Here is a 13,751-nt window from a genome sequence, read left to right as displayed (position 1 = left end):
CTATTTTATCCTCTTAGAATCATAGAACAGCAGAGTTGGAAGGGGCCATAAAGACCATCGGGTCCAACCCCCTGCTGTTGCAGGACACCAAGTTACACCATTTCACTTAGATGGCTGTCCAGTTTCCTTTTGAATGTCTCCAGTGTGGGAGAGCCCACCACCTCTCTAGGCAGCTGGTTCCACTCTTGTACTGCTCTGACAGTGAGGAAGATTTTCCTGATGTCCAGCCTGAATCTGGGTTGCTGCAACTTGAACTGATTATTATGTGTCCTACGCTCTGGCATGAGCAAGAAGAGATCTTGACCTTCTTCTTTGTGAAGGTCACAACAAGCTCACAACAAGCTAGCAAGGTTGGTGAGACTAAGAGTCAATGACTGGCCTAAACTCACCCAGTGGGCAGGGACTTGAACATGGGTCTCCCCAATTCCAGTGAAACTTTCTAGCCACACTTGCTCTCTATTTTATTATTTACTCATCTATTTCACAGCTTAGCTCTGTCATTGAAAACAAATCCCCAGTGCTGATGGGTTTGAATTAAACTCTGCCTGTGAAATTACTGAAAATCAATTTACAGGATAAAGGATCTGAATAAGTAACAAGATGAGTCCAAAAGAGTGTGTGTTATCTTAATGGAAAGTATAATAGCAATGTTGGGAGATGAAAAAATACATACACATTCCAGCCTTCCACCTGGTGCTCTCCAGATGTTTTGACCTTGAACTCCCATTAGCCGCAGCCAGAATGACCAGTGGTCATTAATGCTGCAAGCTGTATTCCCAAACAGCGGCAACACATTGCGAAAGTCTGACATCTTCTAAACCTCAATGAAATACTTTGTGTATGAAAACATGATACCTCTGAACTCACAAAGCAATCTAATCACTTCTTGGTACTCCCCACACATATCTGAGTCTGATTATTATCTCTACGGAATATCATGCAACATCCACGCACAATTCTGCTGTTACTCATGCAGCATATATGTCTCCCCACCCACCTTTTACACATATACAAACCCATGTTCATATGAGTAAATCTAGTATCTCTTGAACAAGTGTAGGTTTATCCTTGGCTGCTACCTCTCTCCCCAACTCCAATCATAATTCACATGTTTGACTCAGAATGGGAGCGCCCATGCATTTATGTACAGTTAGTCCCTCGGTTAAGAATAACCTGTACTTACGAATGCATAGACTGCCATAAAACCTATATGGCTATCTCTAGGGAAAAAAACATAACCATCGCTAGGGAATAACATAACACATTTTCACTCCAAAAAAGAGGTGCTCAAAATAGCTTACAATTTATAAATGTATAAAAATAGTAACTGATCATAAACACATCAATAGGCTAAAAGGAGCAGCAAATTCATATACCTGCATACACATGCAAAATCTAAATATTTATTTTATATATCTCCAAACTACAGGCATTCAGGCTGCAGTGAAAGCAGACTGTTGCAGAAAATCAAATCCTCAATCCTTCCCACTCCAACACTATAATTTTAAACCAATTTTTCATAGGATTTTCTATTTCTACCTGATACACACCATTTTGTACAACATCTTTAAGGGTTAGTCTTAGCATCACTGGATGGGCTTCATTAATACTCCTAACTGGCTTCAATTCATCTGGTGTAAAAAGGAAGGATAACATTGGGCTGGAACTGATGACCTTATTGGCCCCTTCCAACTGTGTTATTCTATGATTGTATAATCATTCTACCAGACAGGCTGCTGAAAATAAGCAAGACTGTAAAAAAATGTTTTCACAGCAGACGGTATTATGCACAAACCATTAACAGCAAATGGCAGTTCTCCTTCACAGAATGAAAACTGAGCCCTATTAACACAAAGTACCTCACATGTCTTCACTGCTCTGCATGTTTCAGGGACAGAACAGAAAGAGAGAAAGCTATATGGATTCCACTGGCCTTAAGAAGTAGCCATTAGAGGAGGGTTCCCAGTGCAGTGCCTACAGGCACCTCCAATGCTACCAGCAGAACAGTTCCTAATGTGATGCCAGCAGACACCCATTTTCCCCCATTTTTTAAAATACACATACAGTGGTACCTTGGCTCATGAACGTCTCAGTTCACGACCAAATCGGGTCGCAAACAAAAATTTCATCAAAAAATTGACTTAGGTCATGAACTCAGCATTGGGTGGTGGCCACAATCGCAGCCATCTCCCTCCCGCCCCCAAGTGATCATGCTGGAGGCAGCGGAAAGATGGCCGAGATCGCACCCGTCTTTCCTGCAGGCGCGCACCCGTGATGGTGCCCATCTTTCCTGCATGAGTGCAACTGCGATCTTGGTTGTCTCCCTCCCCCCAGCATGATCGCGTCTGTCTTCCCCCGAGCATGCCTGCGTTTGCGCCTGTCTCTCCCCCTCCCAGCACATTCGCATTCGTGCACATCTCCCCCCCCCCCGAGTGCACAGGGTGGTGAGGAGATGGCCATCGTCTTTGTTGTTCTTTGTTACTTTGCTTTACATTTTTCTGATTAAAAAAATAGTTACAGTACGGATTAACTTTATTTACACTGAACCTTATGGGGAAATTTAACTTGGCTCATGACCAATTTGGGTCACGGCCAGAGTCCTGGAACAGATTAAGTTCGTGAGCCAAGGTACCACTGTACTTGCATTTGTATGAAATATATACAACGGCAATCAACTTTCTAGCAGTAATACATATGATTTAACTAAAGCAGACTAAATATTTGAAGATCCGTTTGAAAGTGGCATCTAAATGCTATCTGTTCGAACATGGAAAAGCTTTGTTAAGGCCCTCAGTCTATTGCATTATAGGAAGTGAGTGTTCATTCTTCTACTGTTGTAATAACAGTCTTTATTATGACATTGCATTTATAGCCAGCATTTTTCCTCCTGTGAAGAACCAAGGCAGCTTACATAGTCCACCTTTCCATTTTACCTGCAGCACAACCTGACCCTGACCCTGACCCTGTCAGGATGCCCATTGCTAGGTTAGGGTGAGAGTGACCGACTGGCCCAGAGTCACCCAGTGTCGTGCCCAACGACTCAGAGGAGGCATTAGCACGCGCGAGAAGGCCAGAAGCTCACGGTGAGAATCGGGCTGTAGAGCAAGGAGATTTATACTTAGTGCCCATAGCACAAACGGCCCCCCTGCCGCCCGACTCTGAAGCTTCTGAGCGAATAACTTCCCCGCCTCCTGATTCTGAGGTTTCTGAGCAGGTTGCCTGCCCTGGTGCCTGACTCTGAAGCTATTGGGAGGATTGCTGGAGAACAAGAGGACATGGGAGGTGCTGTAGAAGATGCCCAACTTAGGAGCAGACTTTGTCGCTTAGACCAACCGAGACAAAGAAGAGAGAGAAGTTTGTCCATCCCACGTACAGAGAGACGTGAGAGGAGACTGAAATCCACGTGACTTTGCCTAGAGAGTTCAGCAAGGAGGGGGCAACTGAGCTGCATAGAGCTCTTCGCTACAGTTCCTTATCTTCCTGCAATAACAGTAAATCTTGTAATTGCTTGTAATAAAAGTCTAGTTTTATTGCCGGCTGCTGTGTGAGTTAATTGGAGACGTGAGTTACGGCCGCACGACACCCAGTGAGATGAATGAGGACCAGTACATGCTTCTCCCAGGTCCCCAGTCCAGCACTCTAACCACCACATCACACTTTCTGCTGTCAGCAGACGTAGAAGATCCATTCACATTGACCATGTGCCTCATGAATTGGGTAAATAAAGTGAGAACATGTATACAGCAGTAAATACCTGCTGCTGAGTGTTTGGTGTAGTAACCGCCTTCCAAAAAAGAAACGACTACTGGACATTACCAAAATGTATGTTTCAAAGAAGCACTAGCTCCATTGCACTGTCAGCAATTTGATGAATCGGATAATCCTTTGTTAAAGTGGTGTTGTGGTGTCCAAAGGGCACAGTACAAATAGCTTTGCTGGCTAAAATGAAGCCTACGATCTGTAGACACAAGTATGCAAGTATAACCAGCAAAGCAGCAATCCGTGGATTAGGCATTCTGTGGTGGTACCCACAGCAGTTTCTCAAATTCCCAAATATGCTCAGAGGTCCAAAAAGTGTGGAGATCCCTATCCTACAGCATCTGTCTTACTGCTAATTCTTGGAGGTTCCCCATTAGAAGCATCATCAAATAAGGATCAGAGTCAAGGGGACTGCAAATAACACTTGGGGACCCCAGTCTTATAATCCAGCCCAGGTGCTGAACCTTGCCCACTTGGGGTGTCAAGACCCTCTGCACTTTTCCACACTCCCTTTCACATCATGATGAGATGCCCACCATCTTTTCCTGGCTGCCCATTGTTTGGTGGTGCCTCAGAATTTCTGCAGGGTGTATGCTAAATACACCTGTCCTAAGGCTTCATTCTATGAGCTTTAATCTAAACTATGCAGGCATATTTCTACCCCCTTTTGCCTTCACCCCCACCCCCTTTGCTTCTAGTCCCACCCACCATGAAAAAGTGGGCCATAAGAACATCTTCAAAGTTGAATTTGGCTCACTCAGGCCATCTGGCTTTCTGACAGCTTACCTGCTTCAACCTGTCTCTGGGAATACAAGGTAAGCTCTCTGTAGTAATTACCGTTATTGATAGCAAGGATAACAAAGAGCACTCATGTATTCAATATCTCTAAACCTTGCACTTCACAAGAAGTAATACAGCAATAAAACTAAACATTACTAAAGGCAGTCTCTTGCAAAGGTTTCTAGGGAGCAAAATGCTTCAGCCCATAAAGATCAACAACAATAACTTAGAAACATAGAAACAGAGTGAGTCAGAAGGAGGTTCCCAGGCCATCTAGTCTGACCCCCGGCTCCAGCTGGCTCCACTCACAACTTGCTCACCATGTGCCTGTCCAGCTTATCTTTGAACACCCTCACTGATGGGGGTGAAACTTCATTTCTTATTAATTGTTGGACTGGAAATGTGTGGGAGGGAGGATACAAGTACATGTAATAATGTGGTCATTTCCCAAAACCTACTCCTTGATTCAGTCATAACTATTTTTAAAACTTTGAATGACCTTGATTACATCAAGCTTTCAAAAGTCTGGGTTCATGTCAGGAATTGCTTGAAAGAGACTGGAAGATCTGACAGCTTAGCACCTATTCCTTACTCACTGGCTGCATTCAGACATCACTGTAAGACACCACCCTGTGAATAAGCTACGGTAAACAAGTCATAGTCTGTCCAGCTGTGGCTCACCAGGGCTTGTTTTCCCCCTCAGTTTTCCAGCTTTTACCCCATATCTTTCACAGCAGATCCCATCTTGTCTCCCACTTCCCCTCCATGCTCGCCTTTTTTGTTCAACACCAGTAATTTTTTGGAATTGGGGTGGCTGACCCTTGAACATAGTGCCAGTGTGTCTATGATGCTGTTGGTCCTCTGCTAGTGTGCATTTGTGGCTGTCCAACAGGTGTAGTCTTGCCTTGTAGTCAATTTCAGCTGTGAGTGGAAGGAGCAAAGTGGAGCGTTCACGGAACTTGACTGCATATAGGCTATTCTGCACACCATCGCCAGGGAACAAATACTAAGTTGTCAGCAGAAAAGCATTGATAAAGCAGAAAAAGCAGCAAAAAATGTCTACCAAAAGGGGACCAATTTAGCAATTTAATCCTCTGGTTTTTAAGTGTTGAACTAACAGTTCATCGTGTCCTCTACCTTTTCAACATTTCTTAATGCCCCAGATACTCAAGAAAGGGGAGATCTTAACACACACCTTTTTCATAGCCCCTTTTCAGAGCTTTTACTCTGTGGTTACCTAACAGTTCTAAAAAATATTTAAAAAGCAGAACTATATGCAAATAAAAGTAAATGAAGATGAAATCTTCATGCCTGCAGTGACTGCTCCAGAAAGTATTTCCTCTTCTTGCAATAGAAGGAGGCTCAGAGAAGTGCTGAAAATGCAGCAGGCACTGAGTACTGTTAGTACAATTCTTAAAACATAGTGAATTGAATTGCCAAGGAGGAGATATTCCACCCCCACACAAGGGTGCTCAGTTTTGGTGTGCTTTCCTCCTGTCATGGTGTTGCTCCATAGCTAGGCAACTGCATGCACATTTGTCTACAGGTAGCCTCATTTTGTCAATCTCTCACTTACTCCACTCCCAACTCCCACTGAAAGCTGAAACAGACAAGAAATAGACCAGGTAAGAATACACATGTCAGAAAGACACAAGCACACAATTGTGCACAATAGTAGTAGTAGTAGTAGTAGTAGTAGTAGTAGTAACACAACCACAACAACCTGAATTTCACATTTTTGCAATGCAGCCATGCACAAAAGCCAAGGAAAACGGGACAGTCTGCCAAAGCGCTGCTTCAGCATCAGTGGAAGATCACAGAAGCAAACACAAGTTTTTGCTGCTCTTGCCAAGTGGCGCTAGAACTATTACTGGCAACCAACAATGACACCATCCTGCCAGGCTCAGATAATGCAACAATCCATTGTGAGAAACAATTGCAAAACATGCCATGGATTCTCAGCATGGCTTGCTTATGAAAAATAAGCCACCCGATAAAAAGCACTCTGGATTCAATTGACATGATTCAGATGACCCACGGTGGTCATCATGTGAACCAGGTCACTGGATCGCACGGGCAGCTAGTCAGAGAAGAACTGTTTATTTCCTTACACGTACTGATTGTGCTTAAGCCTTACAAGTACTGATTGTGCTTAAGATGCACTGCTTATTGAGATGCAACATCCACAGTCCATATGCTGCTTACTGCTTTCTGAATGTTCCCGTGAACGTGAACATGAACATGAAAGTGAGAGAATCGTAACTGTTTCCAAGCAGAGAACACTAAAATCTGGTGAGAAATTGGAACACAGACTGTTTGCAGATAAGAGCTCCCTGAACCTTGCAACTATTCCCAGGCATGCCAGGTATGGTACATGCAGCAATCTGGATTAAAGAAGGAAACTCAAATTCGTTCGTTCATATTTAGAAAATTTATAGGCCATCTATCACTGTTGTCTCTGGATGGCTTACATGATTTCATATCCTAAATAAAATAAATTAACTATTCCACGACTGAGCATAAAACTAACCTAGCCTGAGTGAGGCTACTTGTAGTCTGAAGCTAAGGAATAACTAAGGGGTCAAATTAGTTTACAGACCAGCTACATTTGACAGTCAGGCACACCATAACTGCCACAACAGATACTTTTTTTTTTTTTTTTTTGAGAAGGGGAGGGAAACAGTAAAGAATTGGGAGGGGAATGGAAAAGGGGCCAGATGTTGCCCATCTCTGCAAAACAGTTGAGCTCAGATACTTCATAAAGCTATCCAGGAGTAGGCCAGCATGGGGTAACTTTGCCAGTCCCTTCCTCTCTGGATTAAGGCCAGAAAGACTCAAAATCAGCTTATGTCCACCTTAGGGTAAGTTGAAGACGGGTACAATTTGTGGCCCTGAGATCTCAGGAAGAATGACAACAGCTTCGGGAAGTGATCTATTGAGAGTCAGTGTGGTGTAGTGGTCTGCATGTTGGACTCAGAAGATCTGGTTTTCAGTCCCTACTCAGTTGTGAAGTCATTGTGTGCCTTTCCGCAAGCCCGACTCTCAGACTAATTTACCTCACACAATTGTTGTGAGGATGAAACGCAAGGGAGAGGACTATGCAAGTTACCTTGGGTTCCTTGCAGGAGGAAAAAGAGTGGAATGTAAATGTAATGTGGTGGTGGTAGCGGTGTCCTCCCTGGACAATCACCTTTCATGTGCAGAAAATGATGAGAACAGTAAAGGATGGCATTGACTAGCAAGCTCATCCTCACTTCCCATCTGCCCATGTAGGGTTTACACAGAAGGAAATTCTCACAGACTTCTTAATGAACATATTTGTTTCTGTTTTTTGTCCTTATGTAATCTTTTATTGATGTTATTTATAAAGATCATTTTATTGTTTTTAATTGTATGTATTGTGAGCCGTCCCAAAATGCCAAGGCATGTCATGACAGAATATGAAAGTTTTAAATAAAATAAATAAATAAATAATATACAGTGTGAACACATTTTCAGTGTAACATGTGACCATACCCCTACTATGAAACATAATCCTGTGATGTTCTTTTTCCTAACACACAGAAAACAACAGCAAGGATTTCCATGCAGCATTTCTGCTTGAGAAAGGTGGTGTGAGGCCCAGATTCATTTGCGTCCTCACCAATGCACAAACACACTTACTCAATTCACATACATGCTACTATTCAGATGTAGCTGCTTTGCTTTGCTTTGCTTTTTCCATTCAAAAGTAAGTAGACAGGATGTAGTATATATCACAACCCTAGAAAGGAAGGCAGGGGGCTTTAATATTCTTCCCTGCACCTGCTAATTACATCACAAATTGGATGCCTTTGGGGCTGGCTATAGCTGTGATGGAGTAAAAACAGTTGTTAATTTTCAGCGTTTACAACTGGCTGTATCTGTGGCAATTCTTAACAGATTGCTTCAGAATTTGGTACAATTGTAGACTTCATCCAGTAGTTCATGAACGCCAAGTTTCAAGTTAATAGCTCACAGGGTGTGTTAATTATATCAGCAAAAAGAAAGGCTTACCTGGTCAATTTCCCACTGATTTTTTTCCATATATTCCATGAAATTTAACCACTAAGTAAATTCTTGATCTATCTGTCCCATTGCATTGCTTCCTCTAAAAGTCTTTTGACCAGCGGGCAGTTAGAGGGATCATCATTGACCCACAACCTGCCATCATGAGCGGAGGAGTGCAAGAAGGTGCTGCACAGCAGCCGCTACTTATGTTTTTATTCTACAACCTATGATCAACTGTGTTGTAAGTTGCTGAATGCAGCATGTGAACCTAGAGCAATGGTCTCATTAGACGGCTAAACCACTCAGCAGTTAACCTACAGTTTGTTTTTGGATTAATCTGTATATTGCCTAACCACTAAACAACCCAAGGATTTGGGTTCACATGGCACACAGCTCTGACCCAACCAATAACAGATTGTTGGTAAGAAGCAGAAATGATGAACAGGTGGGAGCTACTTCTTCACTTCCTTCTCTCTGTTCAGGACATTGGAATATTGCTTTACCTTAAGCAAAGGGGTTCTCCTATGCCCCTTTTGTTAAACCTGTAATATTTTAACAGATAGCTATACAGAAATGAAGGATGCTGAAAGCATTCTTCAGCAGGGTGCCCTGTGCCTTGCAGTTAAATAAGGGAACATCCTCAGAATGTGGATTGTTCTGAAGTTATGTCTGTGTGTTTGTCATACAAAGGAAGGGCTGAGCAATCTAAACTACCACTTGGAAACACAGTTTTTCTATAGCGAATCGCAGATGAAAAGCTGCCCCCTTCCTAATGCTGTTTGGCATAATTCTGTATATCACCTGAATAAATGAAATGAAATGCAGTGACAGCAGTTCTATTATATGTAAACATATGAATCATTGCATTGATAGAAAAGAAAAATGGTCTCTACACAATTTCTTATTGCGTAAATATGTTAAATGTGATGCTTTATTGTTAAATACAACATGGTTTATGAAGACAGACTAGGATCTTTTTCTGGTTTTCATTAAAATGCAGCACACTGGAAAACCTATTCAAATATCTGGACTCAAAATAGTTACAGATAAAGGCCTACAGTGTCTCCATGCCTATTTTTAGCCTTTAGATGGATAAGAGCATGTCTCTTTTTGTGTGGAAGATAAAATTTATATTTATAAAGCAAAAATGCAGTGTGTGTGCCTAAATTTTAGTAATGGCATAATGCTGCTTCAGTTTTACATCTATGACTTTTTACTGCTATTATGAGCGGTTGTATTCCTATTAGTATATGGCAGCACTTCCTACACAGCATACTCACTCGTAACAGTGAGCTCATTGTCCTAATGTGAATCCTTTGAGCACCAAAACCAGTACCACCCATGGATGAGAGGTGGGGTATCAGCAAGCTCAAGGCAACGCAAAGATTTGGAGCATACTAAAATTGTCAAGCTAAAACCTCATGAACAGGGGGGAAAAACCTCACAAATCGACACTAACCTTCTTTCACTGGAGACCAAGGCATTCCTGATCACTAAGTATGGATGTGCAAGCTGCACAGTGAAGAAGGCTGACAGGAAGAAAATTGAAGCATTTGAAACATGGTCCTGGAGGAGATCTTTGCAGACATCCTGGACTGACAGAAAAACAAACAAGGGGATCCTAGATCAAATCAAGCCAGTGCTTTCCCTAGAAGCAAAAATGATAAAACTGAGGTTTTCATATTTGGACAAATCATGAGTAGGCAGGACTTGCTGGAGAAGACAATCATGTTATGGCAAGTCGAAGGCAGATGAAGAAAAGGAAGGCCAAATATGAGATGGATTGAATGCATAAAGGAAGTTGTCTTTCTATAATGTTTGCATCTTTTCTGTTTTTCTATAATGTTTGCATCCATCTTATTTTCATATCAGTTGGAATTTTCTAAACATTCAGTATGAAAATTCCCAAGTATTTCTGCAAGCAAGTTTTCCTTTTTATATGAAAGTTTCCCTATCATATGCATTTTGTGTACAATTGTCCTTGATGTACACACACTTTATGCATATATATAGATTGGACAACTGCATTGGATCATTGTGTTTTGGGTTGCATATTAGGTCAAAAAGCAAATATTATAATGCAAACATAAGCAAATTTCTCCCTCATCCATATTCCCATCTTCCTCATATTACCTCTTAGTACACAATCATGTCAGGGACTTTTTCATTACCACCCCAGTAATGGGGTTCTTCTGCTATTTAAATCAGGCTGTATAGAAAAGTGGAGCACCAGAGCACCAGAGAGTAAGGCTGAGAAATCGCTGGTTCTTCACACTCCATGTTGTTAAAAAAATGGCACTCCCACTTGCTGCTTTATATGTAAATATGCCAGGCACAGGGACATCCAAGATGGCTGCTCCTCACCTTTCATTTGATCCCACCCAGTCTGTGCCAAACAGATTTGTGCCCAAACAAGCACTTGTGGTATTATGAAAACAACTTGTTTATACTAAAGAATTACAACTTAAACATCTTGTAGTATACATTTAAAAGATTATATAAATTCCTTTGATATTCGCTGAACTATGACAAGAACAGGCAACTACAATATTTGCTCATTTGCTAATTTCATACTTGAATGACCACTGTCAAAGTAGGAAAAGGAACTGTTTGGCTAGACAACTGGTAGTTAATGGAATTTATGTACAATTGCCTAATTTTGTCAAAAATGAATACTTACACAATAACACAACACAACAACAACAACAACAACAGCATGTAATTCAAATTCATATAGATGGCTGGGCCCAGAGAAGCCTTTATATGTGCAAAAAGTATGTGTGAAAATGGGGGAACTGTTGCTGATGTTCCTTTTGACTGAAGCCCCTTACGTTACTATATGAAACATGTCTCATTAAAGGAGCACCATTATATTACCTAAAACATTGTGTGTGAGTGCACATGTTTGTGTGTACATGCATTGGATTCCTTTAATCCAGTCCTGAGCACTCTAGCCTCCATCAAAATATAAAAGAAAATGTTACAGAAATGCCTCTGCAGTGTCACAGTAAGACTAGTTTTGCTTTTCAACTCCAAATATAGCAGCCCAACTAAAAAATCCCCATGTGTTTCCTATAGATGTGCATTTTTAAAGTATTATCATGGAGCACACGCCAAAAAACATTCCTTCCTGCCATCCCTTTTCTTTAAAAGAGGCTCTTTCTTGAAGTTGTGGCTGCCAGAATGGCTTCCCAAAGCACAAGGTAATCACATCCCTCTGCAATATTTATCTAGAATATTTTAAATAAATAAATATGCATTTCCAAATGATTCATCATTAAAGGAACAAGAGAGCTTAAACACAGAAAGGCCTGTGGGAGTTGTAGGTCTTTGGCATATTGGGAGTTGTAGGTCTTTTTTGTGCCCAAACTTTCACAAGATTGTATGAGAACAAATTAAACAATAAAGAGGTGAAGGGAAACGTCTCCACAACACCAAAGAAATATTTGGACGCCTGCATGGCCACATATTCCTATTAATAATCACTTGTAATTTGAAAGAAAAGATGAAGTAGGCTTTTTAATGCTTCCTTCCCTGATCTTCGCCACCACAGGAAACCAGCTATTCATAAGCCTGCTCCCAATGTCTTCCATACATCCTATCTACACAGTTTGGAGCCATGAAGAGGCTAAAATAACCAGCCAAGAAAGAACCTTGTGCCACTGCAGCCACAAAGAGAGTCTAATATGTGTTCATTTTGTGCATTTTCTTTTTCCCATGGGTGTGGCCAGGCTGCAACAAACCTGAAGCTTGGAGTTGTGTTCACAACCCCATCCCAGATAAAACTTGAGTGCTAAGGAAACGGAACACCTGCATACAGATGGCTGCAAAAAAATAAATGTTATGCAAATGTGCTTGAATTATCAGATTTCTCCCCAGACAGTGATGCACTTCACCAACTACAAGGGTATTTTGAATATATGCATATGTGGCTGATCACAAAGAATGCATTTGGAGATTACATGCTGGTACTGCAGGAAGAGTGTTGGGACATGGGGCAACTTCTGAATAGTTATACTCGCACTTTTAGAAACAAAGTTATGTTCCGCTTGTGAGTGTTGCAACCTTTCTGTATGCAGATGCTGAAGTGAGATGTTACTAGCCTTTCAGATGAATGCTATAATCTCAGATAAGCAAGGACAGAGTCAATCTGGACTCTTTAGCAGATTTTCTTGAGCTAGGGAATGTGTCTTCTGTCATCAGTCACATTCCCCTGGGGTGGTCTGTCGGGGAATACAGCAGGAGCTAAAAGTGGATGAAGTCTGTAATATTACAGCCTTTTCTTTCTGTGTGCCAGTTTATCTCTCTTTCTTTTTCTCTCTGTAGCTCCATCTCTGTAGGCCTTATAAAATTGGGGCTGCAAATAATTTGGCCTGAGCTACATGTAGCTCCCCATTCTAGGCAGTAACTCACAATGACTCTCTTCTTTATTTTTCTAATTCTGGAGACAGAGGCTGTGCTGTTGAGGACCAGATTATCAGACAGGTTAACAAAGGCCCGCACTGCTCGGCGCTTCTGCTTTTCATAATACAGACTTGGTATAGTCTACTATTTTTTCCCAAAACACAGCCAGTTAAAAATGAGCCTACAGTTATTAAAATACGAGGTGTGTTGTGTGCTTTGATTTACAGGACAAATTAAGTTTATATTTTAAAAGGCCACCATGTTCAATGGCCTGTCAAAAAGCAAATGTTTGAGAACATTGCCCCAAAAGAGTCAGACATATGCTTCTGGTATGGAGCTTCGTGAACAACTCTGATCGGAATGCAGCCTGTGTCCTGCCTGCTTTCAACATGGTAACCATGGAAATGGGGACAAGCCTGAGCAAAGCCAAACAAAGGAAACCTTGAAATGAGTAAATGAAAATGACAACAGTGAACTCTGAATGTTAAAGAGTTTTAGGCACTTTAATGATTTGTTCTGGCCTTTTGAAATTAAATATATACATGCATATACCCTACCTATAGCCATTGTTCCCCAAATCAATTACTTTCAAACGAATTGCTGTGAAATAATCTAGACATATTCAAACGTATGTTTTGAAAGTTGCAATTCAACAAAAATACTATGAGAAGTTTGAAAGTAATTCCTATATTCTAAGTGAGTACAATGTCTAAACTTGTTCACCTCGATATATTGTCTGATTACAACATATCATGGTCTGACTAATTTAGCGTTCAATA

The 13,751-nt window shown here is 41.3% G+C and overlaps 1 protein-coding gene across 2 annotated transcripts in view; it reads right to left on the bottom strand.

The window, feature by feature from the left end:
* The window catches only part of ITGA2 (integrin subunit alpha 2), a 78,344-nt gene that overhangs the window by 57,414 nt on the left and 7,179 nt on the right, over positions 1-13,751 (bottom strand). The window contains exon 1 of one of the 2 annotated variants that reach the window (XM_044446273.1): positions 10,028-11,040. The exons of the other annotated variant lie outside the window; for it this stretch is intronic. Coding sequence (XP_044302208.1) covers positions 10,028-10,052 — 25 coding nt within the window. The 5' untranslated portion in view covers positions 10,053-11,040. Of the gene's footprint in view, positions 1-10,027; positions 11,041-13,751 lie in introns of those variants that run through there. 2 annotated transcript variants of the gene reach the window in all.

Source organism: Varanus komodoensis, unplaced genomic scaffold, assembly GCF_004798865.1.
Source record: "Varanus komodoensis strain SLA01 unplaced genomic scaffold, ASM479886v1 scaffold5, whole genome shotgun sequence".
NCBI classification, from domain to species: domain Eukaryota; kingdom Metazoa; phylum Chordata; class Lepidosauria; order Squamata; family Varanidae; genus Varanus; species Varanus komodoensis.
Note: the sequence above shows the minus strand (reverse complement) of the source record. Positions and strands in the feature narration are given on the sequence as shown.